The 25359-nt window shown below is 54.8% G+C and overlaps 2 protein-coding genes across 2 annotated transcripts in view; one reads left to right on the forward strand and one right to left on the reverse strand.

Moving 5' to 3' along the window:
• The window catches only part of NGEF (neuronal guanine nucleotide exchange factor), a 40359-nt gene extending 27492 nt beyond the window's left edge, over nucleotides 1–12867 (forward strand). Inside the window, exons 8-15 of the mRNA XM_067302194.1 lie at nucleotides 424–553; nucleotides 1343–1417; nucleotides 3784–3873; nucleotides 5572–5735; nucleotides 6833–6988; nucleotides 9162–9241; nucleotides 9666–9770; nucleotides 10283–12867. Coding sequence (XP_067158295.1) covers nucleotides 424–553; nucleotides 1343–1417; nucleotides 3784–3873; nucleotides 5572–5735; nucleotides 6833–6988; nucleotides 9162–9241; nucleotides 9666–9770; nucleotides 10283–10455 — 973 coding nt within the window. The 3' untranslated portion in view covers nucleotides 10456–12867. The remainder of the gene's footprint in view (nucleotides 1–423; nucleotides 554–1342; nucleotides 1418–3783; nucleotides 3874–5571; nucleotides 5736–6832; nucleotides 6989–9161; nucleotides 9242–9665; nucleotides 9771–10282) is intronic.
• Nucleotides 12868–13255: 388 nt separating this feature from the next.
• Nucleotides 13256–25303, reverse strand: SNORC (secondary ossification center associated regulator of chondrocyte maturation). Its single transcript, XM_067302027.1, has 4 exons — nucleotides 25241–25303; nucleotides 22764–24181; nucleotides 13783–13971; nucleotides 13256–13374 (listed from the first exon to the last, which is right to left on the reverse strand). Exons 2-4 carry the CDS (start codon nucleotides 22834–22836, stop codon nucleotides 13265–13267), a joined length of 372 nt encoding a protein of 123 aa, XP_067158128.1. The 5' UTR covers nucleotides 22837–24181; nucleotides 25241–25303; the 3' UTR covers nucleotides 13256–13264.
• Between the last annotated feature and the right edge of the window lie 56 nt (nucleotides 25304–25359).

Below are 25359 nucleotides of genomic sequence, written 5' to 3' on the forward strand. Positions count from 1 at the left end.
AAGTTTGCGCTGTTCTGTGGCTTGTCTTGTTCTTATGACTGTGTGAATTTCATCTTGTCACAGAAATCCAACTGTTAAAAAATATATAATTATGCCACTGACTCATCTACTTGGACACACACCCCATTCACACACACCTACGCACACAGCGTATGCTGCTAAGCTAGATGTGCTACACATGTGAACCCACTACCATGGCTTGTACATTAAAAGTCTATTTTTTCCATCCCCCAACACTATAAATAGTCCTGGGTTTAAACCAAAATACACCTAGAAGCATTCGGTCCCCTCCTCCCCTCTTTTCTGTTTTTGGGAGAGGCCTGGCAGATGATGTCTCTGAGACCAGGCTGCTTTTGAGTCACCACCTACAAGGCAGAGTGACGGGCAGGGTAGCACTGAAAACCCTCTCCTCTCTGTCTTCAGCCAGGACAAGCCAGCTTTCCGGGAAGTGATATCACAGCTGGAGCTGGATCCCAAGTGCAAAGGCCTGTCCTTTTCTTCCTTCCTGATTTTGCCGTTTCAAAGGATCACTCGACTCAAGCTGCTAGTGCAGGTAGAGTTTTGCTCTTCTGTCATATTGAGGGTCTTCTGGATCACTCCCAGAACTCTCCTACCCAGCAGATATGTGCAAGGCTTAGATACAGCCGAGATCAAGCCTAGAGGTGGACGAAGCCTTTTCAAAGAATCAGCTATTCTCAACAACAATGGAAAAGTGTTCTCGGTTCCCCAGAAATCGTCTCCAAATTCATGCTGAACTTGCCACATAGCTTTTACTGAACAAAAGAGCTGAAGGGAGCTTCATGGAGCTGCTGAAAGGGGTAGCAACGATCCCATTAACCCAGTTGCCTGATGGTAGGACGTGGATGCACAATGCAGAGGGGCTGCAGGACATGGGAGCGCTCCATGTGTAGTACCCTACATCACGGTGGGTTGGACCAGGCATTAGCGAACCCTTTTGTGGCAGTCGTCTTCCTCCTATGCTTTGCCGGCATGTCTAAGCCCTGTGCTGGAGGACATGCTTCTAAGGGTGCAGAAACAGCTCGTTCCCAAATGATCTTATTGCACTCAGATTACCAATAACACTATCTGTTAGTGCCAGCTCTAGTGAATATTTTTTTTAAAAATAGGCGTCTGCCTGCTATATTCCTTTTGGATCAAATGGGATAGTGGTCAAATGGGAACAGCATTCAATGAAGTACAGGAACTAAGAGGTGAAAGTCACTGTACTCCATCACCCACCCTGTAATTAGGCTGATGGCCAGAAATAGCTCTGAGGATAGCAAAGACTTTTCTGTGCTGTCAGACCAGGATTGGAGTTAACACAGCCTTTACTCCCCTGCAGAACATTTTGAAGAAAGTGGAAGAGAAGTCTGAGAGGGAAACCACTGCCCTGGATGCACATAAGGAGCTGGAAACGGTAAGTTTGAAAGAGCTAAATGAAGGCCATTAAAAATAAACCATCATGCTCAGTTTTCTAGTAAAGACCTCCAAACCATATTCACTCCTGCAGCTGTCCCGTTGAATCATGACACTGCTTTTCAGGAGTGATTTCTTTTACATCTTCCTTGCTCTCACAGATGGATGAGTCTAGCAGCTGTTAGATGTCAGTGGTGAGGAATCCCCTGCTAACAACAGACATATATGCTTCCTCTATGGGAAAGGACAGAGAGAATATTTCCCCTTGGGGTCTTCAAGAATACAGACTGTTTTTACAGCTACCTGAAGGTGACGGATCCCACAGAGAGATGTAATTAGCTGCAGCAGGCAACAGAGTACAACTGTGTCAGGTTTCCTCCAATATAGCACACTTCCTCCTCTGACCTAAGAAACAGCAGTTTCTTAATGAAGTGCTTAAGCCTGTGTTTAGCCCTCTTCCCGGAAGCTCGTAGGTAGGTGTGGCGTACAGGCACAATTCAGTGTGCACAACACACTGGCAAGGTGTTTGGAGTGTTTTCCATTTGGGCTGTTCCTGACATGGTCAGACAGGGTGTTGCCACCTCCGGGCTACATGTTTGAATGGTGAGGAGCTGCCAGCAGCCACGTGGGCTGGGACAGGGTGCTGCGGGGACCGAGGTGTTTGAAGCCAGCTTTATCAGGAGCTCGGAGTGTCTCCTGAATCCTGCAGTTCAATATATTATATAAGGTGAAAACTGTGGCAGAACATCAGCCTCGGGATATGGCAGTGGCTTCTGAAGTACTAGCACAAAAAGCCATCAATGGGGTCTTGGATTTGCCCTGGACTAGTCTAGGGAGTCTATGCTTTGGTACTCGCCTGGGACAAAGAAGGAGACCTTAGCAGTGATAAATACTTGGCATTACTTTGCATCTGCAGAATCCCTCGTCATGTATCTGGTGGCCCCTTGTTTTTCCATTGGTCAAAAGCCTGAGGAAAGCTGTTACTGCAGTACACAGATGACTGCAATTTCTGCCAGAGAAATACTCTTTTCTTAATCATCTGTCAATGACTCACTTGAACCATTTCATAAAATGGCTGCTTATCTGTAAATATTAAAGTTTACATGCCTAACTCCCAGCTAGGTACAGGCGTTATAACAGAGGCCGGCTGGTACGTATTTTCTCTGCAAGTGTCCTATTTGATAGGTAGGAGCTGACCACAGCTTCAGTTACTGGTATTCTGGTGGATTTTCAGTAGCAGAAACACAGCGTGCATAAAGCGGAGCTTGTTCTCCAGCATAATTTTTCTAACTAGTCAGTTCTCAAGAGGTTTGATCCTTATGAAACAGGCAGTGGCATCTAGGTTAAGGTCCCTGTAACTGGGTGCTGCCTGCACATTGGCTGTGTTTTGTCTCTCTGAGTTTGTACTCGGGGCACAGCCGGACTCTGCACCACGGACACCGCCTCCCCTGGGAGGTTTCATAGTCTTGGCGTCTGGCACTGCTTGGCAGCACCACAGCGTTTCAGTCACTGAACTGACAAGCTTTGGCTCCGTTCTCTCCTTGAAGACGATGCTGTGTGTGTGCTTCTCGTTTTAAATGTTGGGGACAAAGAAGAGAAGACGCACGGCGTGTCAGGATCTGGCAGACGAGCTGTTCCCTTTGCTGTGCAGCCAGGGGTGTTGCTTAGTACTGTCCGGTTCAATAGCTGAATGTAATCATCTGAAGTATCTTCTGATAGCTTTCAGCTGTAACATCTTCTGTTCTTTTTGTTCTTTCTCATGAGAACATAGTGCTGATGGAAAAGCCTGGCTCGGTCAGTCCCTGTTGCTGATCGGCTCAGGTGTAGTCAGCTCACACCAGGGCTGCTCCTGTTTTAGTACTGTACAGAGCCTGCAGATCACAAGGCTCCTCTAGGCTGTATCACCGGGCTTTCTGGTTCCCACAACTCACGGGCATCCAGGTAAAACAGACATTTCAGGCCATACTGAAGATGTGGACACTGGGGAGGAACACCAGCGCCCCTCTGGCATTCCCAGAGGGTCCTACAGCCCCGGCATGTCTCTGAATACCCCCTACAAGCTTCAGATTTGTGGCGCAAAGGGGAGCTAGACAAGGGCCCTACAACTACCTTCTCGTTCTGCCAATGCAGCGTTTGCTCAGTTGTGGCCACGTTTGAACCACTGTGGCACAGTGCAGCCAGGAAATAAGCAAATAACACAAATCTCTACCAGTGCTGTTTTCCTGAAAACCTTAAGGAAATACCCGGGAAGACAGCGCGTTAACATCTGCCCTTTCCCCATCACGGTCAGCCCTTTCCGTGTTGTCCATCCTCACTTACCTGCTTTGGCCGTTGGAGGTAAATCCCACTACTCTCTTCTTTTCCCAGGTGGTGAAAGCATGTAATGAAGGTGTCAGGAAGATGAGCCGAACAGAGCAGATGATCAGCATCCAGAAGAAACTGGAATTTAAGATCAAGGTATAAGCATGGGCTGGTAATCCCTGCAGAGAGTGAACCAGCAGCATCCGGGCATTGTGCACGCCTACACGCTCGCAGTAACCTGGTCACGCTCCTTTTTGTGAGTGTGCGGCGGTGGCAGGGCCCTGCCTGGTCTGTGCTGTCCCGCTCCAAAGCTTTTGAAGGGGATGGCGCCACCACGAGCAGGTGTCCACACGTGCACCACGATGGCGGGGGTTGTATGTGGTCTCAATGCACGTGCAAGGCAGGGGCCGGGGGCCGCCCTGGAGCCAGCTGTTTTGGGTTGTGCGCGTGCAGAGGTGTGACGCGCTGGTGTCAAACCGCCTGGGCGCCTAGGGTGGCTCCTGCTCCAACACTCAGTTCTGGCTCTTACCGCTCCTCAAAATGCAGCTCAGCTTTTGGCTATCATTTTACATTACAAATGACATTAAAAGAAGATTAAAACTACAAAGTAAAGCACTTCAAAGCTGGAAAATACCAAAATGGAGGCTGTCACATCATTTTAATTCAGCCCTGTATGTATGCATTCTGTAGTCTCTTAATTACCTGCTAATGCTCTGTTCTGGCTCCACTCACGTAATGACTCAATTAATCAGTATTTAGGGAGTCTGAGCAGATCTCGTTTAATAAATGCCAGGAAACTCCAGGGCTGAGTATAAAGTTGCTGATTTTTTTTTCTCGAGTGTTATGGGGATGCTCCTCAGATCTGTGCGCTTAACAAACTTTAAGGAGCATATTTAGCTTCCCAGCAACCATTTTATGTAGCTGAGTAGCTGAAACACAAAAAATTTGAGACTGCTTGTTTGGAAGGCCCCACTGGGCACCCAAAAATTTGATTTTTCCAGACTACATTACCAGTTTCAGGGCGAGATCACAGTTCACAGGATGGTGCCGGCTTGCAGAAGCCACACGGCTGCCTTCCTCTCTTCTAAAGCCGAGGCGGTAATGACAGGCAGGAGCTGGTTCATGCCTGCAGCAGGTCTGCCCTGGGCGCTGGCACAGGCAGGGCTCCTCGGAAGAAAATACTGTGACGTGAAAGACTGCGCCACAGTGCATATGATGAACCTGGGGCGGGAGCGAAGGCGGAAAGGGCAGCAGTTATGCTGATATTTTCCAATATTTCAGTCATTTGGCTGGAAGTGAAGTGTTTTTCTAATATTAGATGACCTTTGTGCTGGGGTTCTTGTTTTTAACTTAATTATTTATGTGATTAAAATCCCTGCCAAAGTGCTGGTGCACTTTGATTGCTTGGACAGAATTGGATCCTGGCTGGGACAGACCTAACCAGTGGGAACCTGTTTTTTTGTAGCCAAAAGGCCAAATAGAGGTTTTGGGAGGCTGCAGCGTTCCTGATCAGAAAGGCTCAGCGCAGCTCATCAGCTATGGGATCCCACAGGGTGGTTAAATCCAGCACTTGGCACTTGAGCAGCCCCGTCCTTGCTTTGGCATTCGATCGTGCTCGGGCCCCTCAGCTGTGGCCCTGCCCGAGCTCGTCACGCTCCGCGCTGGGCTGAGGAGTGGATGACAGCGCGCCCTGACCTCTCTGCGCTGCTCTGGTCCCTCCCTGCAGCGCGAGCTGCGGTGACGGGAACTCGCTGCCCTTCCTTCTGCGTCTCCTGTTGCTTTCGGCATCTCGACCGCGTAGCCCGTGGGGCTTTGCTGCTCTTCTGATCTTTGCTCTCTTTCCCTCGCGTCTAGTCCGTGCCCATCATCTCGCACTCCCGCTGGCTCCTGAAGCAGGGGGAACTGCAGCAAATGAACGGTCCAAAGACATCGCGTACGCTTCGTACCAAGAAACTCTTCAGAGAAATCTACCTGTTCCTTTTCAATGACCTGCTGGTAATTTGCAGGCAAATTCCTGGGTGAGTGCAAGGTTCAGGTGGCACACGGAGCGCTTCAGACGTCCTACTTGCCCATGGGTTTGTCAAAGCAGTGACGCGGTGTCCCCATCCTGTGCCCCCGGGCACTGTGCGTCCTAGCCTGGCCTGTGCATCCTCCTTCAGTCAGCAGTCACCTCGCCTCTGAGCGCAGCTGGTGAGCAGTTGCTGCTCATGGGTGGCACAGCTTTCCCCAGCCCAAACTTCACTGCAAGTGGGACTTCACAGGCTTTAGGCCGGGTCTCCCAGCAGGGTACGTGAGCACATATCCAACAGCTTCTGCAGAGCAGCGGTGAGTTACATCAGCTGGTGGGCTGAGCCGAGAGTGCTATCTTCCTGTCAGGCAGCGGGTTTTTTTTTTTTTTAGTCATTGCTAGCCTGAAAAGCCGCTCAGATTTAGTCAGTTAAACATCTAAGAAAGCAGGCCAGAAAGTCCAAGCGGCAGGAAGGGGTATAAGTTTAGGCCTAAGGCTAGAGATTGTATTTGGCTTGGTGTAACCTGCCTCAGGAGGAGGAGGAGGAGGAGGAGGAGGAGGAAGTCATTCCTCGGACCATGTCTTGTGCAACTAGAGATTAGTGAAATACAGCAGCACAAGCAGCCGGGTCCCGGAGAACAGCACGCTCTTTGTGGCGTTAACTAGACTCACCGGTAGGGAGCATCTCACCAGTCCAACGTTTCTAATAAACATGTCGCCGCAGTGTCTGTACACCTAAAAATTGCCTCTGTGGCAGCTTACATCCAGAAAACACAGAGGCGTTTTACGAGCAGGAATGAATTAAGCCTTACAGGCCCCTTTGAGGCAGCACCATCTGTGTTTTGTACATGGGGAGCTCAGACTCAGAGCAAGCAACTTGTTCCAGGCCACGCGGGATGCCTATGGCAGAGCGAGGAGAGGATCTCTTGCTGTGCAGTGGGGTTTTGTAGCCACCGGCCTATCCCTGCCTGTAGCGGGACGCCTTTTATTCCTCCTGCCGTGCAGAAGTTCCCATTCTGTGTCCCCAGTACGCTTCTGGGTGGCTGAAGCCAAACTCTCCTGCAATAACTGCAGAATTTTCCTAATCTTCCCTTTAACCTCTCCCAGGGACAAGTACCAAGTGTTTGACTCGGCACCCCGGGGACTCCTTCGGGTGGAAGAGTTAGAAGACCAGGGGCAGAGTTTGGCCAACGTCTTCATCTTGAGGCTGCTGGAGAACGCAGACGACCGGGAGGTCAGCTACATGCTGAAGGCATCGTCCCAGTGAGTACGCTGCCGTCGCCCCACCAGCGCTCCGCCTCGCGCTCTCGCGCGCCCTGCCTGCACGGGGACCGGCGCCAGGGCTTACCAGGGTCAGGCAGGCAGAGATCCCCCGGCAGCAGCTGGGCTTAGGCCATTGCCGCCGGCCCTCGGTGCCTTCCGCAGCCAGCCCCCATCCTCAGCAGCCCTTGTGCTGCTCGGGGCCTCCTCGTCTCCCTGGCTACGGGTTTTTTGGCTCACTGATTTTTCACTTCAGGCTCCAGCAAGCTCAGACTGGGCAAATGATTCAGCTGCGCTAACCCAGACGTGGTTGTTTCGGAGCTCAGGGCCTGGCTTTTTCACTGGTCTCAGTTTCTTACCAGCATCTGGTGCAGTATCTGTACTGTATAGGTGTATTGTATAGGTGTATCTGCACCATCAGCTAAACAGCTCCTGGAGATGATGCGTGCCCTCAGCCGGATGCCGTTTTGCCCTCAGGAGGCCAGCGTTTGACATCCGCATCCCTTAACAGACACCAGCCCCGACTGGGATCCTTGCCGCGTCCTGCTGCAGGCCTGGGGCTGCGCCCTGCCCCCTCGCCACGGTGCGGTGCCTGGATGAGGAGGCCAAGCCTGCAGCACGGCAAGCAGCTGCGTCTTCCCTCCAGACACGTGGCTGTAGCTTTGCTGTACTGAAAATAGAGACGTCAGTCACGTTACGCAGGGCAAACGCATTTGACGTCTGCGAGACTGAGCCGTGCAGAGACTGATAAACCAGTCCAGGGCTCGGCTCGGCTCGGGGGAGGCAGTTGCATTTCTGTGCTTCTGCGTCCTGCCCTGTCTGCCGATCGCCCCAGCGGGCACGAGGTCCGGCACGCGGCTTGCCAACGGGTCTCTGTGTGCTGAGACACGGCATAGTGACTGCTGAAGGCTGCTGTTCCAGAGCTTCAGGGATGCTCTGGGCACGAACCAGTGGTTTGGGTGAAGAAAACCGAAGAATTAATAGAGGGAAATGGATGCCACGTGGGGATTGGTGCGTCTGGTTCGCAGGGCTGAGAGGAGCCAGGGGCTACAGGGTGGATCCGAAGGGCGAGGAGCCGCGTGCAAGGCTCAGCCTGCAGCCGCGGCCGCGACCACGACGAGATCCTCGGTTGGTCTGATCTCCGCGCGGCCCCGCTCAGCGCACAGGCCCTCGTCCTGCATGTCTTGGTGGCACGAGGGGCCGCACTTGACAGCGGCCGCAGGGGGATCCGCTGGTCCCTGGCGCTGCGGTTCAGCCTGAAGCACGAGGTGTTCCCAGCCCCGCGGATCAGCCTGTTGGCACGCGTTCTTCACGTCTCCCTTTCAGGCCTCTCTCCTCCCAGAGGACGCTCCGGTGGCTTTAGATGTGTGTCAAGTTCAGGTTTTAAAACTGCCATCCAAGGAGGCAGAAGCTTCTGGCTCCCTCAGGGCCGGGGCGGAGGTGGCGGAGCTGCCGCTCGAGGCAGAAGCTGCAGCGCGTGGACACGAACTGCCCCGTTTCCGAGCAGGGCTGGAGGAGGCCTCGAGGGAGCGCCGGCGCTTGGGCTGCTCCAGCGCCTGTGAAACCTTCAGCCTCCTGCTGCAGGCAGGGTTTCGCGTTTAATAGCGGCACGCTGGATCTAGCGGCGCGTTCACACGGCTCTGTCGGCTCACCCGCTGCCAAGCGAGTGGTGCCCTTGATATCCTGCAACATTAGTCTGCAAATGAACTCATCCGCTCTGCCCTTGAAACGTTCCCACACAGCAGCTGCGGGAATAGATGGTTCCTCTAACTGCGTTTCCCCAGGAAAAACAGCTCCTGTTGATCTCCCGAGCCAGGAGCTGCCTTTGCTGCCCAGGGCTCAAAGGAGGCCGGGCCGCTCTCGCTGCCGCCGGCCCTCGGGAGCCGTGCTGCTCCCCGGAGGCAGGCAGACCCTGCTGCCCGCGGGGACCTGCACACCGGGGCCATGGCACGAGCCCACGGACCGGCACATCTGCCCTAACCTGGGCCTTCCCCTCCACATGGCCACCAGGAGAGTCCCCTGCGGGCCCAGCGTCGCTGGCAGGGAACAGCGTCCCCAGGGGAACAGGCAGGGAAGGGCTGGGAGAGGAGGAATGAGGAGCGCAGGGCTGCCTGGGAGATCCAGGGTGCCTAGGACTGTCTCATGCTCACAGCCTCGTTTTGTCTTCCCTGTCCAGGAGCGAGATGAAGCGCTGGATGATTTCGTTAGCCCCGAACCGGAGAACCAAGTTCGTTTCATTTACATCCAGGCTTGTTGGTAAGAGACACGACGCAGGGCCTGGGGAGCTCTTCGCCCCTGCCCCAGAGCACCTTCTTGTCCCCCAGTCTCCTCTCCCCGGGCTCCCCTCGGCTTTCCACCACTGACACCGCGCGTCCCTGTGCCTGGCCTTGACCTCGCTCCCCTCCAGCCGGGGCTGTGCCAGCACTCCCCATCCCTCCCAAGCTGCTCCTGGGGTGCCCGGCAGCAGGAGATGCGCACCCAGGAAGCTGCTCACCCACACGCTTCTCCAGCCCCCGCAGCTGGGGCGCCCCTTGGCCTCCACGGCTCGGCCACGTTCAGCTCCACCTGCCCTCCAGGGCCCTCAGCCCGTCGTTTGCAGAGCGTTACACCCACCTCAGCCCTGCGGTCCCGCCGCGGCTCCTGCCTGCCTGTCCCTCACTCTCGCCCTGTCCCTCGGCAGACTGCCCGCAGATCCAGTGCGTCCACCCGTACGTGGCCCAGGAGCCGGACGAGCTGTCCTTGGAGCTGGCAGACGTCCTCAACATCCTGGACAAGACAGACGACGGTAAGGGCGAGGGGCCAGGCCTAGGGTCCCTGCTGGAGGACAGTCGGGGAGAGACCCCGGCATTGCAGCCAAGGGAGTTGCTCCCTCTCCTGATGCTCGGCAAAGCCACCCTGACCCTACCCAGGGCTGTTCTTACCTTGATGGTGCTTCACATCCGCCTGGTGCCGGTCCCCACGGCACGCGCTTTTCTGGCTGGGAAACTCCGTCGCGTTGGGTGTCTGCCGGGGATCGCTCCTGTGGCGGCAGGGAGAAGCTGAGGAGGATCACGGGAGGCAGGGCGTCTGCTTTTTACTCGCGTCCCTTTACCCAGATGTCCCAGCACGGTGCTGCGTAGGCAAGCTGGCCTCCTGCTGCGTTTACAAGCTGGGCCTCCTCCAGCGCAGGCCTCCGAGTCGCTAAAGGCGGCTTCCCGAAAGCACCGCCAGCGCTGGGGCGTTTTCACACGCAGCTGTCCCAGCGCGGGCGCAAGGGCCAGGCCTCCCCGATTTATCCCTTTCTCTGTCTCTGCCCAGGTTGGATATTTGGGGAGCGTCTGCACGACCAGGAGAGGGGCTGGTTCCCCAGTTCTATGGGGGAGGAGATCCTGAACCCCAAAATCCGAGCCCAGAACTTGAAGGAGTGCTTCCGGGTGCACAAGTCGGATGACAGCCAGCGGAGGAAACTGGGCAGCAGGAATCGCCAATGACCGCCGGCGTCCCCGGGAGGCTGGAGCGCCTCTGGCTCTGGGCGAGGGCGGAGAGCGGAGGCTGCCGGCCAGGAGGACGCGGTGGCGCGGGACCTGCTGTGCCAGGCTGAGCACCCCTGAACAACCAGACTCTAGCTCCTGGGCTCCCTCCACGTTCTCCGCAGCACTGATCCTGCCCGGGAGACCAGTGCTTCGTCCGGCTCAAATAACCCCTTCCCAGACGTGCTGCAAAGCTCCGGAGAGCATCGCCCGGGCCGAGCGCTTGCAGCTACGCCTGAGGACGCGCCTCTGAGCTTGGGGCTCCCCTAACGCTGCGCTTCAGGGGGCGGAAGCAGGCGGGGAGCTGCCTTGCCTCATCTCGCAGAGGCCATCGGCACCAGGGCTGGGACGCGTCCCCCAGGAATCCCGCTTCCCAGCCCCGTCCTGCCGCGAAGCCGCGGGGCCCCTTCCCGAGGGTCGACCCTCTATCCGCTCCCAGTCAAACGCTCTCAAACGCCCTGAACGCAGCCCCGCGCCGCTCAACGCCCGGCCTCGCAGCCCCGACCCACGTTGCCGCCCTCCTGAAAGCCTCGCAGCACATCGGGGAGCTCCCAGAGCAGCACCCCCTCTTCCAGAGCCACTGCCGAGGACGGCGCTACGGCCTCCCTGGGCTGCCCCCTGCTTGGGGATGGAGCGGCCGCGCAGGTCTCCGTGTCGGGGCCGCCGAGGGACACCGGGAGCACCAGCGTGCCAGGCGAGCAACCTGCAGCAGAGACCTCGTGCAAACTGTTTTCACACGTCTCTGCCGGGTGCGAGGTGGGTCGGTACCGGCCAGCGGGGCTGCACGAGACCGCTCGAGCTGAAGAGGCGATGTTAACCCCGGAGCCCATCCCGAGAGCGGCGGGAAGGCCCAGCGAGCGCTGCCTGCATGCCTGCAACCCCCATTACCTAGCTGTGTGCACAAGCCGTGCGGGCGAACTCCGTGCACAGGCTCACCTCCGTGTATATAAGCAAACCCTGTCGCCAGCAGAGCCGGATGATCGCTCCCGCCGGTCGTGGCACTGAGCATCGCATGAAGCCCAGGGCACAGCACCGAGACCGGCCGGGGGCTGGGTTGAGCACGAAGCACCGCTGCGGCAGCCGCCTGCTCTTGGAACAGTCCCGCGCCTGGCCACGGCCGCGGGGCCCCCTCTTGGCTACAGCCGCGGGCAGGCTGGGCTGCTCCTGAGCTGCAGCCAGCGCCGCTCAGGGAACTGCGGCTATTCGGCACCTCTCTGCAACGCTGCAAAGGAGTCTTCCAGGCGCTGCCTGCGGCCCGCGCCACCGCGCGCACAGGCCGCCCACCCGGCAGCGCGGGGTTGTGCTCGAAGAAGGGACGGAGAGCAGCCCTCTGCCGCCGCAGCCGCCTGGGAGGGAGCAGCACCGCCGCGGCTGCCGGACGGGGGCTGGCTTTGGGGATGGGGACAGGTTGCAGGTGGGGTGTGTGATGTGGGGAGGGCGAGCAAGGCCGCGGCTGCCCTCAGGCCTGTGCATCCTGGTGCCGCAGCCCCGGGACAGTCGGACCAGCATCAGCCCTGCTGCCGCCCCGCGGCTGTACTGCCGGGAAGCGAAGGGAGAGCTAAGGGGTTTCACTCCTCGCACCCTGCTTGGTGCCACCACCACAGCAGCGGCAGCATGTGGCAACAGCCTGTGGGGCTGTACCTGCCCCAGCCGCCTGTAACACCCTGGGCTGTCACCGGGAAGGGCGCATGTGAGCCAAGGGCTCCCGGCCTCCCACCAGCACCCAGGCCAGGGCTGGTGTCCGGGAAGGGGATGCACCCCAAGTCAGGCCACCCCACAACAACACCCCACAGCCACTTTTCCGAGTACAACCGAACTTCCAGCTCAGGGTACAGACCTTGCAGCGGCTGCAAATTCTCTAATGCAAAATGCCGGGGAGCTCCAGCTACAGGGAGCCCTAATGCTCCCGAGAGGTCGGCCCATCCCCAACCCTCTGGCTTTGCAGAGCAGCAGCCAGCCCAGGCCCTGCGGCGCCCACGGCTCTCCAGGGCGTTTCTCACCGTGCAGGAACAGTCGCTCACCTGGCAGAGCACGTTACCTCACCGGCTGATCGCTAGGCTGATCCAGGTGTCCTGGGGCAGAAGGACTCCAGGCTGCCCTGCGACCCACCACCGAGCCCCGGGACCTGCTCCAGGCCCCTCTCACTCTGCTGGGACTTGTTACTACTCCGAATCCCAGGCACGAGCTGTGCCGTTTTCAGGCACCAAGTGGCAGCCAGCGCCTTTCCTCAGACCCAGCCCCGCACGCCCCCATTGCAGTGGTCTGAAGGGTTGTACAGGGCCGGGCCTGGACCCCCGCGCGGCCGGCTGCCTCGGCCGACGGAAAGGACCTTCTCGTTGTCTCGTTTTCCTTGTGATGAAATACAGCTGAGCAAGCCAGCACCAGCACAGCGCCTGCCTCTTCTTCCTCCCCCACGCACCTACCGCCGCTTCCTCGCAGTTGGGTGAGCCTGGGCAGCGCAGGGGTGGGTTACACGAACCGGACACCCTTCCCCGAGGAAAGCTGCGCGAGATGGTGCCTGACGCTGTCACAGGCGGCCAGCGCGGGACAGGCGCTGCCAGCTCCGAGCCGCCCGCCGCGGCGGGTCCCGGTGCTCAGGGCACCCGGAGGGCCTCACACCAAGGAGCGCTTGGGGAGCCGCAGCCTTGCTGCCCAGCCTGGGGGCTGGAAGCAGCATTTCCCCCTGCGGAGCTGCAGGCGGGCAGACGCACGGACACTGGCAGGGGCAGGAGACGGGCGGGTGGTGGTACGGAAAAAGCTTTTATTGGGTTCAGGAGGCAGAGAACTTCCTCAGGGTGATGACGACCAAAGCCACGAGCACGGACGTGCCGAGGAGGGAGGCGATCACGATGGCGCCGATGGCTCCAGGCCCCAGCGACCCTGCAGGGGCAGAGGACAGGGCAGGTGTGAGGCCGGCCACACCGGGGAGGGCAGCGGGCATCACCCCCCTTCCCCCCCCCAAGCTCCCGGCCCCAGGGCCGAGTCCTGCAGGGCTCCCGCGCAGCCCCTGGTCCCGTCTCCCCACGCGGCCGAGACCCCTCCCCGAGGCCACGGGGGAGCCCGGGGGGCAGCGCCAGGTAAGGGGCAGCACAGCGTCCACCGGGACCGAGGCTGCAGCCCGGCGGGAAGGGGGCAGCGAAGCAGGCGCTCGCCTCCGTGCCACCGCGGTGGGGACAGGGCACCCGCGACGCCCCAGCCCTCCCCCGAGGGGCGACGGGCCCCTAAAGAGCGACCTGGCAGGGAGGGTTTCCCAGGCCGCCGCGCCACCCTCGCGCCGAGCCCGCGTACCGTCGCCGGCGTCGAGCCGGTGCAGGTGGGTGGTGTCCTCAGGCTCCAGCTCGGCGGTGTAGGGGGGGAAGGCGGTGGCGTCGGCGAGGCGGGCGGTGGTGGTGGTGGCGGCGTCGAAGGGGCCGGCTCCCGAGGGCAGCTCGGGCGGCTCGTTCCACAGCGTGGGCACCGGCCCCTGCGGGTACTCTGCTGGGAGACAAGCGCCGCGCTGTCACTCCCGGGCACGACAGGGGAGGCGGCCGCAGCGCGCCGGGCTGAATGCACGGGGCTCCCGCTGAGCGCCCAGGACGGACAGACAGACAGCGACCTGGGGGTCGGGAAACCCTGTCTGCAGGCAGGCGAAGGAGAGGCAGATCCCCTCTGCGAGGGCGCCGGCCGGCAGGGCACAGACCCCCGGAGCGGCTGAGGGTGCAGCAGTGGACGGGGCAGCTGGTCGGGTAGGAAACCAGCAAGTACGAAGGGGAGGAGGAAGCCAGTGGGAAGGACGAGGGGGCTGGAAAACCGAGCTGGGCTTGCTGGAGGCCAGGCCGGAGAAGGGGCTCCCCGGGAGCTCGCGAGACCACAACCGCACAACCCTGCACAACACAGGACAGCGGGGAGCTCCCCGCAACAGTGCGAAAACAGGCCCGGGACGAACACCCACCGCCGGTTTGCTGCCCCTGGGACGGGGCTGGAGCTGCTGCTGGCCGGGCAGGCACCTGCGCCAGGCGGTAGCAGCCCGCACCGGAGCATCCCAGGGCCCCTCTGCCCGTGTCGGCAGCCGGGGCCGCGCGGGACGCAGCCCCCCGGCCGGGTCCCCCCGAGCCTCGGCCTCCCCTGCCTCCGCGCGGCCGGGGGAGATGAAAGGGGAGCCGCGCTCCGTTTGATGTTACGCTTCGCCTCCTGTTATTTCTTCCCCCTGTGGGGTCGGGGAGGGGAGCAGAGAGCCCTCCCTGTCTGCGTGCGGCCGAGGCGAGCGCTCCCCGTCAATGCCCGTCTTGTTCGGGTGGGCCCGGCGGGGCCCCGGCCCGAGCGGGAGACATTCCTCAGCTCCCTGCCGAAACCGCCGGGAATGTCGCACTGGGGCGGAAAAAAATAAAATTAAAAAAAAATGAAAAGAGAACGGCATCTGACGCCAGGGCCCATCCGAACCGACACGACGGAGATCCGGGCTGGGAAAGAGGCCGGCGGAGCAGCCAGAGCAAACAGCCCGGCCACCCGGGGGCTGCGCACACCCCGGCCCGCTCAGCGGGGCGACCGCCTGGCCCGGGGGAACGGGGGTGTGGGATACACTGCCACGCAACACCGCGTCCGGGTGGTGGATGAGGGGTTATCCAGGCACCCAGGCAGCGCGTGTCACAGTGTATCAGACGCTTGAAGACTCATCCTTGCCTGGCTGCCCCAGCACCGCCCCAGCCTCTCCCTGGCTCAGCAAGGGAGGTGGCAGCAGCGCGTCTTGGCAGTCCGAGCACCAGCTTCACGGCGCTGGAGTCCTCCCCCTTCCTCCTGTGATCAGCCAGCACTTCATGGGAGGAGAAAGCTCTGGGGAATCAGTGTTAATGGGCTCCACCACGCGCTGCAAGCCCTGCATCCACACGAAATGAAGGGCTGACCCCAAAACACTCACCTTCGCTGGCTCTGCAAACCCATTGCTAGGACTTACCGCAAGGCTCGGATAACAGAGAAGCTCCTACCTTGCCTGGAGCTATCCCAGGCTGCCTGCAGACTCGGGAACACAACAGCGTTCCAGACTAGATTCAGAAAGTCCCTTCTACAACGATACAGGTTACTGCACTTTCACTGAGGCAGCAGCCAGACTTAACACTGGCCCAAAGAGCAACAACAGAGGTAGATGAGCACCTGCTCCGAGGCCCACGCTTGTTCTTAAGGCAGGCAGAAACACCAGCACACGCTGGTTGGCTCACCCAGGGGAGAAGCTGGATTAGAGACCCCGCAGTACAGGCGTCAGCAGGGGGAAAGGGCAGTGCATAGCCATGTCCTCACGAGCTTGGTACAACCTGCAGTCACTGCACCAGAGGTGGCATCTCGGGTCGCCGGTACGAGCACATGAGAGTTTTGGGCACTGTGATGGCTCCCCAGAAACACTCAGGCCCTTTGCAGGGCCCTGCTCGGCCTGTCCTGCAAAACCGACCAGCAGCGCTGTAGACTCTCACATCCCATCCAAGGGCTCTTCCAGAAAGTGCCATTTCCAGTGGATCCCTCTTCTACAAGTTCTGTGGTTTGGCTACCAGAGGACGGATCAAGAGGAAACACAGAATTTAGTGGGTAAATTGTAGTTAAATCAACAGGGAAAGGAATCTAGCAGATTTGGGGCTATTTAGTTAGCAATGGTGGCATTAGGAGGCTGTTGGTTTAGGCACAGACCAATATGTACCCAACACTTTTGAAACCCCATTTCTAGGCTGCTTTGGCAAGTGGAGATACTCCATACAGAAGAGCTACACTCTAGTTATGACCTTCCTCGCTCTGTCAACACGACTGGGGCCAGCACCAACACGGGCCCATTCCCACCTGGTGAGAAGGAGACGTGGTGGGAGGAGGTCATCGCTGCATTTCCCAAGAATGTTTTTCTCTCCCATGCCAAAATAGCCAGGCGTAGCCTTCACATCTGACCATGTGATAAGGTGTTAGCTCAGACAAACAGATACAGACACCGTCCAGGGAGGCGATAGGACCTGGACAGAGTCTTCCCAACACACCGTGCTCAAAGGGTCTGGGAGCGCTACCCCTTCGAACCGTGGTGCGACGGCTCCTTTCTAGCCAGACCCACCAGTTGCAGAACGTCTCTCCTACTCCTGGTACAGCTAGTTTCCGACAGAGTTATCGCAACTCTCAAACCAGGGCACAGAGCTTATTTTTAATAGCCAAGTAGAGAGGAAACAGTTTAATTTGTTTACGATCTCAGTGATTTTTAAGACCTGGACAGAGTCTTGGATGGCTTCTGGATACGTATTTGGTTAATTTCTCTCATCTGATTAAAACGTGCTTTCAGCTCACTCTCAGAGAAAGAGCAGAGTGTGCTAAACATGAGTTTTCTGCCCCGAGTCCTTGTGGTTTTACCTTAACAGCGCTGCAGTGACTAAGGGAAACACACCTCCTTTCAGTCTCCTCTAGCGCCTCGCTAACTGCAGTTGTTGGTTCAGAACAAGCAGCACAACCACGCGCATGCACCAATGATAAAGCGAAATACTACATTTGAACGGTATCGAAAGCGATCTACTCGGCCAAGGCTTACCGACCGGGTCCCCTCTCCATTTCCGGCCCATCAGTGCTACCAGGCACACGAGAAGGGACGCAAAGCGCCGAGCAAGCCCCATCCCCGGAGAAGGCTGCCAACCAGCAGGTCTCTCCAGAGCAAACTGCTGCCGCCTGGGAGGGTGTCTGCTTTTTACTAGCAGTATTCTTTCCAAAAGACTTGCCTTTGATTTTCCCTCCTAAACTAACAGCTCATGTCCTCACATGCCCCCATTGCCACCCTTTTGAAAAAGAAAAAGCCCAACCATCCACCCCACTATCCTCACACATCCAGCTGGCTTCTTTAAAAATCAGCTCCCCCAATCCAGGCCCTCTTCAACACCATGACTGTCTCCGAGTTAACCTGGCTAAGGAGAGCAGACCTCTAAAGAAGCAGTATTACATGCCGCACTCCCATTTCAGACCTTTGGTAAAAGCAAGAAAAGCAAATTGGAAGAACTGAGTTTGTGTTAGGTGTCAAAAGACAACACACACAACACTATTAGTAGGACATGCCCCTATCCAGGAACCCAAGAGCCTCTTCTAGTTGCCCGTTTGGTACCCTGACAGGACAGGCTGGTAGGTGCAGGCTCAGCACCCCGATACCAGAGAGCTGGCTCCCAGCTCTGCTGCCGATCCTCAGCATAATCATCACAATTCGCTCTCCTTCCTGGGCTCAGTTTGCCTGCGCACAATGCAGGAGTCTGGCAGACCTAAAAAAAGTGAAGGACGTGATGATCTAAAAGAGAAAAAGCACCATAAAGCACAGGCCTTTCTACCCACGTAGTTACAACCCTCCTGACTGTGACAAGGTGCAGTTTCTGCACTATGGCCAACGCCTCCGAGTCGCGCCTCCTCCAAGACAGCAGCCCTTCACTGGGAAACGGCAAGAAATAAAGAACTACCAAGAAAAACACCCAAAACATATCATCCATCAGAAGACAAGATGCTTATTTTGGGGTTATAGAGACATGCATTAGCTGTGCTGGCATGGATAGGAATGTCCAATCTCTAGGAATATCTATGTTGCATCCTCAGGTGGTTTCTTTTCCCTGGAGTAACTCCGGGGCTGCACATGGTCACCGAGAGGTGGCCACGGGGCTGCTCTGCCACACACGGGTAAACCCCACCATCACCAAGGCTTCGGGGCCACAGTTTGGGGCGATCCAACAGGCGAGAGGATCGACTCCGTAGTGCAGTGAGTCCTCAGACAAGCTCGCTTCCAGAGTTACCCCTGTCCCGACAGCAGAGCACAGACTGAGGGTAACTGCCACTTCAGAGAGGACCATTAAAACACGCTTGGTAAAAAAATACCCTTTGGGAGCACTTAAGACAATCTTAATTTTTTTTTTTTTTTTTTTTTTTTTTTTTTTTTTTACAGGGCATAGATGGAACCTGGAAAAACATGGACTAAAAGTACTCCAGTGCTTCACAACAGGCCACGTGGAAGATGGCACTCTTCCTTCCCATACGTTGATGCTACAAACAGTCTTATTCTAGGGAAATATCCTCTGTACTGTACTGCGCATGCTCCCCCTCTACAGCACAGGTTAGTTATGGCTGAGGCCAAAAGAAGAAAAAAGGGGTGGGGGGGGGAGGGGGAAATACCAGTTACTACACTACAAAGAAATAAACCATAAGTTTTCTGAATGATGTAGGGATGTGCCATGACTTCAGCTACATGGACCGCAGCAAGGTGCAGAAGGGATGGCCCTAAAGGCAAGTTGATGAAACTGCTATTTCCCTGCTCAGTGAGAAGGAGGTGGGGTCAGCCATCCACAGTGATGTCTTAGCCCATGGTGGCTCAGATACTCAGTGGTTACAAGACAACACCTGATGATCTCCACAGGGGGTAGCTCTTGAGGAAGCTGATCAAGCCTGAAGGTTCCTTTGAGATACCCCAAACAACCAGACCTTCCCCATGAAGACCTCAAGATAGGCAGATGTGGCCAGCTAACATTTGTTCATTGCTGGAGATCAGCCACCATGACCAATTCTTTCTCACACAAGCTGGTTTCACTGGCACCTCATCAACCTCACAGCCCATCAGGAGGAGATAACTGTGCTCTCCTCCTCCACTGGGTGGCAAGTTGATGCTTACAGAGCCTCAACAGGAGGCCTCACGTGCCAGGTGAGGAGGCAAGGGCTGACAGTTTAACCTGAGTATTGCATACTGTTTCTTCGGTTACAACCATTTACAGGTTAACTTGATAACCCAAAATTCACATCCTCCTCAAAACTTGGGGGCTTTTATTCCCAACTACAGAGTTTTGCAGCTTTATTTTGCACCCGTTACAAAAGTGTGCAGGGGCAGGGGGTAGTTTGCAAAAGGTATCTTCTAGTTTCTGAAGCAAACTCTCCACCTCCAACCCAATAACCTCAGCCAGGAGGTGATACCAGTGTCAGTAATTTATGAGTCTCAGTGCCAAGCAAGTTTGAGCAATGGTCTACTAAGACTTGTTCTAAGTCTGGACAGACTGGATTGAACAACTTCATCTTTTTAAGAAAGAAGTTTGCCTGACTTTTGCCTGATTTACTACTTCTCTCATTCTAGTACTTCAACTATAAAACTTCCTAATAACTTTATTATTGTTGGGAACAAAGATGCATCAGTCACTACAGAAAGTTGTCCTTGGACAAGGTCTTCTCCTGTCACATAACGAATACTATCTCCTGCTATGTTTCTTTTTTTCTGATATGCCTCCTGAGGAGAAATGCTACTGGAGTAACGTACTGCCACATTAGCTCAAAATGAAGAGGTTCACAAGCCCACATCAGACTTTGGATACAATATATACACCGGATTCAGAAGTTCAGGCCTTGCAAAGGCTTTTTGCTAACTTCCACTTCTCTTTGAGCTCTGAACCCATTATCTGAATTGAAACTGGTTTTGCTCACAGAACCAAATCAACTCTTCCCAGTCCCACTGTGCTGCAGCTCTGCCATTTCCGTTTGGAAGAAAACGGAAGCAGGAAGGATTTGGGTATGCAGAAAGCTCCTAAACTGGGTCTGTAATTTCTGTTGCACCTAGGTGTTGTGGACAACTAGGGTTAAAGACTCAGTTGTTTTTCTATCTTTGACAAACGTGACATTGGAAAGAGCTCAGTAACTTGGAGAAATTCACTTTTTCCATGGTCTCACAGGAAACCTGATGGGCTGGGCAAGAAGCCAGATCAAGGTGGACAACCCAGTGGCACCCCAAGAGTGCTCTGACAGCATGCACAGATGGGAGACCTCCGCTGCCAGTGAGATCCTTCATGTCTTGCTAAACTCCTAAGCAGTTAACAAAGGTTTTCAGTACTACGTGGCTTTGAGTCACTCTTGTGACAAAATTAAAAAAGGGAAGAGTCACTGAGGACCTCAGGTCTGCACGACTGCCACCACTTGCACCCTGGTCTGAGGCAAACTCCACTTGGCTCCTTTGGAGGCCTCTGCGATGGAAAGGAAGAGGTGCTGACACCGAAGGGCAGGGGCTGGGTGAACTCCGTGGCCAGCAACAGGCTGTCCAGCGCCAGGTAGCCACGCCGGGCACGGGGCCAGCGCAGGGATGAAAGGAGGCCTTCATAGGGAGCACAAAGGGCAGCCTGTGATGCTGCGAGGGCTGGAAGCGCGAGTGTGGAGCAGCCCAGCGCGCTGCGGTGCTGATGAATGTTAAACAAACTTGTTTACAGAAAGGCAGGGCTGCATGTATACACACAGAGACCAGAACGCTGTCTGTATGCCCTTCCCTTCTTTGTTGGTGCAAGGCAGGAAATTTCCTTTTCTAAGGGGGGGAAATGCAGAAAAAGTTTCACTCTGCACTAAAAACCCCTGGACTGGGGAGAGGTAACTCTTCACTCTATGGCAGCAGCAAACTGTTCTGCTCCTGGGATGGCTTACAACACACACTGGTTCCCCGATGTCCTACTTGGAGGTAGCAGAGAAGAACAAGCTTAAGAGGGCCTCAGACCTCTACAAGGCAACTGAGAGAAAGCAGAGTCTCTCCCATGCCCCAGGATCCATTTCTGAATATTGCAGTCGTCAGTACCAGGCTCTTCGAGAGCTGCTGGCCCTGCTGCACCCACTCCGCTGTCAAGAAGTGACGTGAACTTGGGATATTTCACAGGAGCAAAGTGATATACAGAGAAGCACCAGTTTGGTACAAACCATGGCCGCAAAGCCTAGCCATAAAGCAAGTGCTGGCAAGGCAGGGGTCTGAGAGCAAGGACACACTGAACATAGGAAATTTAAGATAATCTGAGTGAAATTTTAGCTCCGAGAAGCAGCAGACCAAGGCTTCGCTAGAAGTGAATCAATCTCTGCATGGGGAAGTAGAGTGTAACAGTTGAGAAAAAACCTTACCTGGTTTTGGGGAAGAGCACTGCCACGGGTTCTGTGAGTACAAGTTGCAAACTGAAATTGTGTGCTTAAATGATTAATGTCCCAGTATACAAAAAAAATCAAAGCTCAGTGTCTGAGAAGGAAAACACCCACTTATAAGTGCTCATTTCTTAGTTACTTTAAAGGTTCCCCAGCAAGAATATGTCTTAAAAGGGGAATGTGGGAGGGAAATACCAGCTACAGTGATTCTGTTCTTGTGCCTGCAGATGTTCCTGCTAGGTGCAGCAATGAATTCCCCTACTTGTGTGAAAACTCCTTCAAAAAGAAATCATTTCATCTGCGAGACTGCTGGCCAGGATCTTCCTGCGAGGCGAGGTGCTAAGAACAAACTGCGAGGGAACTGCGATCCAGCCTTGCTCCGGGTCCTGGAAGCCAGGGCAAGAATTTAAGGAAAACAAGGGCTGTGCTCTTGCCTGTTAGCGTGGCCCGAGCCATCCTTTCATGCCTTACTAGCATTTAAAGAAAGAGGCTTTGAAGGAAGCGAGTTTTCACCCCCTGTGTTCAAAGCCTATCCGTGGAGTCTGGCTGGAAGCTGGTTTTCCCTCACCTGTAAAACCCAGGTCAGACTAGACAGCTTTCGCTGCCAACCAGGCCCTCAGTTCCCCTCTAGCCAGCGTAACTGCACTAAGGCACAAGCGGAGAAGGCTGAAATCGCTAACAACCGCCTTAAAAAACAGCGCCTAACGGAACAGGCACCTCTCATGCTAACCGTTCCCCTTTGCTCTGGCTGTGAGTAAAACACCGCAGAGCTCAAGTCTGAACGAAGCACCTTTCCAGGACCGCTGAGCGCCCCACGATACCTATTCCTACATGGAAACTCAAACAATTTAGATGCACAACTTGGCTTTTGACTGAGCTAAATGTTTTCATAGACATTTCCATGTTTCTTTCTCAAAATCCGTTTCTACTTACTGCAGCTGCAGTGATTTGCTGTCACAGAAAGCAGAGAAGGAACCAGACACCGGCACACATGCCTTAGCTAGAGAAAGCGTTTCAATTCTTTTCGTGATTGTAACTTATTCCTGCAATTAAAAGCAGACAGGTAACTTGTCCCATCAACCGCAGGGAGCACTCCATGCTGCGATCTACTGTCACTAACGCTCCCGGAGGCGCTATTGCCGTTCAGCTTAAGAAAAATCGCAAATGATTTATAACATCTTCCTAACAGAAACATGCTTTCAGGATGGGAATATATTCTTACTCAACACTAGCCACGGACTCCAAAGCTAGCTTACATTATTCAATTATAATTTGATAAATACTTAGGGAGAGGAGGATGGAGGTATGCAAGGGGAGGAGGAGGAGGCGGCAGATTAGTAAGAGATCTCCTGCTCTTTCGGACTTTAGATGCAAACAAAGATCCTTACCTGCTAGCACCGCAGGGACCAGGATGCCGCACAGCGTTAGCAGGACCAGGCGAAGGGCTCTGCGGTAGGGCATGGCTTTCTGCAGGAAAGGCGTCGGCAGGAACGCTTAAAAACTCTTCAAAGTATTAAATGACTTGGAAATTTCACTAGTATAATAAAAACTTTGTCCAGTCAGGTCAAAAAAAAGAAAAAATCCCTTTGCAACAGCAAGTAGATAGAGCGAGTGCAAAGCCCAGCAGAGACTCGCTCTCGCCGGCTTCTAGAGCACACCTCCTCCTGAAGCCGGCTCCACCCTCTACAGCTTGTGCCGAAAAACCCACATGCAGCCGAGCCGTTAGGCACCCGTCGCCCCGCCAGGCCAGTGCACACGCGGGCGGTTGTTGGCTAGCCCTTCCCAAAGGCCTTGGGGATGCGTTTGAAATTCCTTCCCCGAGGAAGGCCATCCCCTGGCGCGCACAAACCACCACAAGGTTCCTTAGAGAAGCTAACCCCGAAACCAAGCACGCAGCTCGAGGGCTTTGCCGTCTCCTCCGCGTGTGGGGCAGCGGTGGGCTTTCCAGGGTGGGCACGGGGAAAGAACAAGGGCCTCAATCTTTAAGGTTAAAATGCTCTGAAACGGAGCCAGAGCAGATCCGTGGCATCCTTGTTTTCCGGGTGTAATACTTACAGCAGCAGACCAAGAGCCGTGTGTGCTCTCCTTTGGCAGAATTGCCTATTAAAACCTGGTAATAGTCTTCCAGGAGACTCTCCTCTGCCAGGCACAAGACCAGCACCTTCCTCAGGTCTGAGCTGAACAGACACTTTCTTCCTGCAAGCCTTGGCCATTCTCTCTCTCCTCCAAATGGACTAAGGAAGAGTTAACAGCAGAGAAACCTGAGGTTTGTTTGAAATCACACTGGCACTGACAAAGGTCTTGGGAAAGGATGAAGTATATATGGGGAACATTCCAGTTTATCACAGGACAGAAGAATTAGTTTTTTTTTTTTTTTTTTAAGTTGATATGAGGGTGAAATACTTCATGTTTTCTGTTCAGAAGGAGAATTTGCAATTAAAGTGCATAAACATTCCCAATGCCAGTTCTTTACACTCTGAAAATACGGCACAAATAGTTTTGTCTTAAATTTCAGATTCATGATTTTCTGGTAAAAGATCTGACTTTTGGCTTTCCTCGACAGCCAGACACAGTTCAGGTGTCCTTTCAAAGGCTGCTGCTTAGTCGAATCCTTTACAAAAGCACTTGGCTGCAAGGGGAGTTTGGAAAAACAAGGAGGCCAGAACGCTGCCACTGCCGCGAAATGAAGTTAGGAAGCAACTTGCTGAAACGTGCTCAAAAGAAACCTCAGCGATCTCCAGCAGATTCAACGTTATCTTTCAAACCTCGACCGCGGCCACGTTAGCTCCTCAGGTTCGTGTCCTGCCTGAAAAGCAGACGCAAGTCTAGCACAAATATATATGGGCTGCAGATGCAAAGTTGAAGCTTCTATTTTTCCACCCCTCTTGATCCAAACAGCCTTCGCTACTCTCGACACCAGCCCTCTTTGTCAAAGAGGCGGTGAAGGGCAGGCACCTGAGCACGCAGCCCGAAAGTGCCAGCGTATTACCTTTGGACTAAAGGCAAAGTCAGAATATTAAAATATTTAAGAACAAGATCTTCCCTACTGGTCCATTATCTGCAACGCTGAGGCCAGGCAGGGTCCCTTGGGTTCGACAAATTAGTGCACATTTTCCCCGCCTGTATTTTTTACCTTTTCATTTAGCAAGTGCTAAATTGTTCCCTTCATCCTCTCCGACTGAGCTGCAAATTAGCATGCTTTTGCTTACTTGTTACACAGTAAAGAGTATTCCAAAATTAGATTGTAGAAATTAGATCAAACCATAAAAAAAAGAAAAGAAAAAAGAAAGCACCCATGAGCAAGATACTTATGCACTAACAAATTAAGATATTTAAACAAAGTCAAATTTTCAACGTAAGCATGTACTGTTCTCCAAGACAGCAGCTAAACATAAGGCAAAACTACTGCACTGGTTAGTTATTTACTGACTCAGTATTTGTGGACATGTGAATGGAAGGAGGACATTTATCAGCAACCTTTACTGGGATTTTCCACACACAAAAAAAAACCAAGAAGCAAATAGAAAAAAAGGAAAATAGGATTTTGTCTGGAAAGGGCAGCCTACAAGGTGTCTCTGTGGACATTACAGTAGAGGGGAGAGATAAACCTCTCATTTAGGGAAGGGAATTGGAGTGGGTGGGGTGGTTACTGACTACTGGTTACTTACTACTGGCTGAGTGTGTTTTTAATAACAGAAAACCGGCCACAGCTTGATCTCTCCTGTATAAACAACATGAGTGTGAATGCACATGTTTCTGTACACAGAGAGGGGGGAAGAAATCAAAGCTTTCTTGTCAAAGTTTTCCAATCTCAACTTACTGGTGTTTATTTGAACTCTAAAATTATCAAGTAGAAAAAACCCACCGGTATTCCTCACCAGGGAAGGAATAAAGCAGCAGTTGTTGCTCCACATCCTGTGTGTTTGCTTGTTGTTTCTTGATGAAAACTGACGTGAGTCGAGTTTGGGGTCAGTTTTAGCACCA

This window comes from Apteryx mantelli, chromosome 9 (assembly GCF_036417845.1).
Source record: "Apteryx mantelli isolate bAptMan1 chromosome 9, bAptMan1.hap1, whole genome shotgun sequence".
Lineage (NCBI taxonomy): Eukaryota > Metazoa > Chordata > Aves > Apterygiformes > Apterygidae > Apteryx > Apteryx mantelli.

Bases quoted from the DNA above. Each gene is read 5' to 3' on its own strand.
- SNORC (XM_067302027.1), bottom strand. From the start codon at position 22,836: ATGCCCTACCGCAGAGCCCTTCGCCTGGTCCTGCTAACGCTGTGCGGC. The intron at 13,972-22,763 runs GTAAGGATCTTT...CTTGTCTCCCAG, and splicing joins GGTCCCTGCGGTGCTAGCAG to CAGAGTACCCGCAGGGGCCG. The intron at 13,375-13,782 runs GTACGCGGGCTC...CTGCCCCTGCAG, and splicing joins CCGGCTCGACGCCGGCGACG to GGTCGCTGGGGCCTGGAGCC.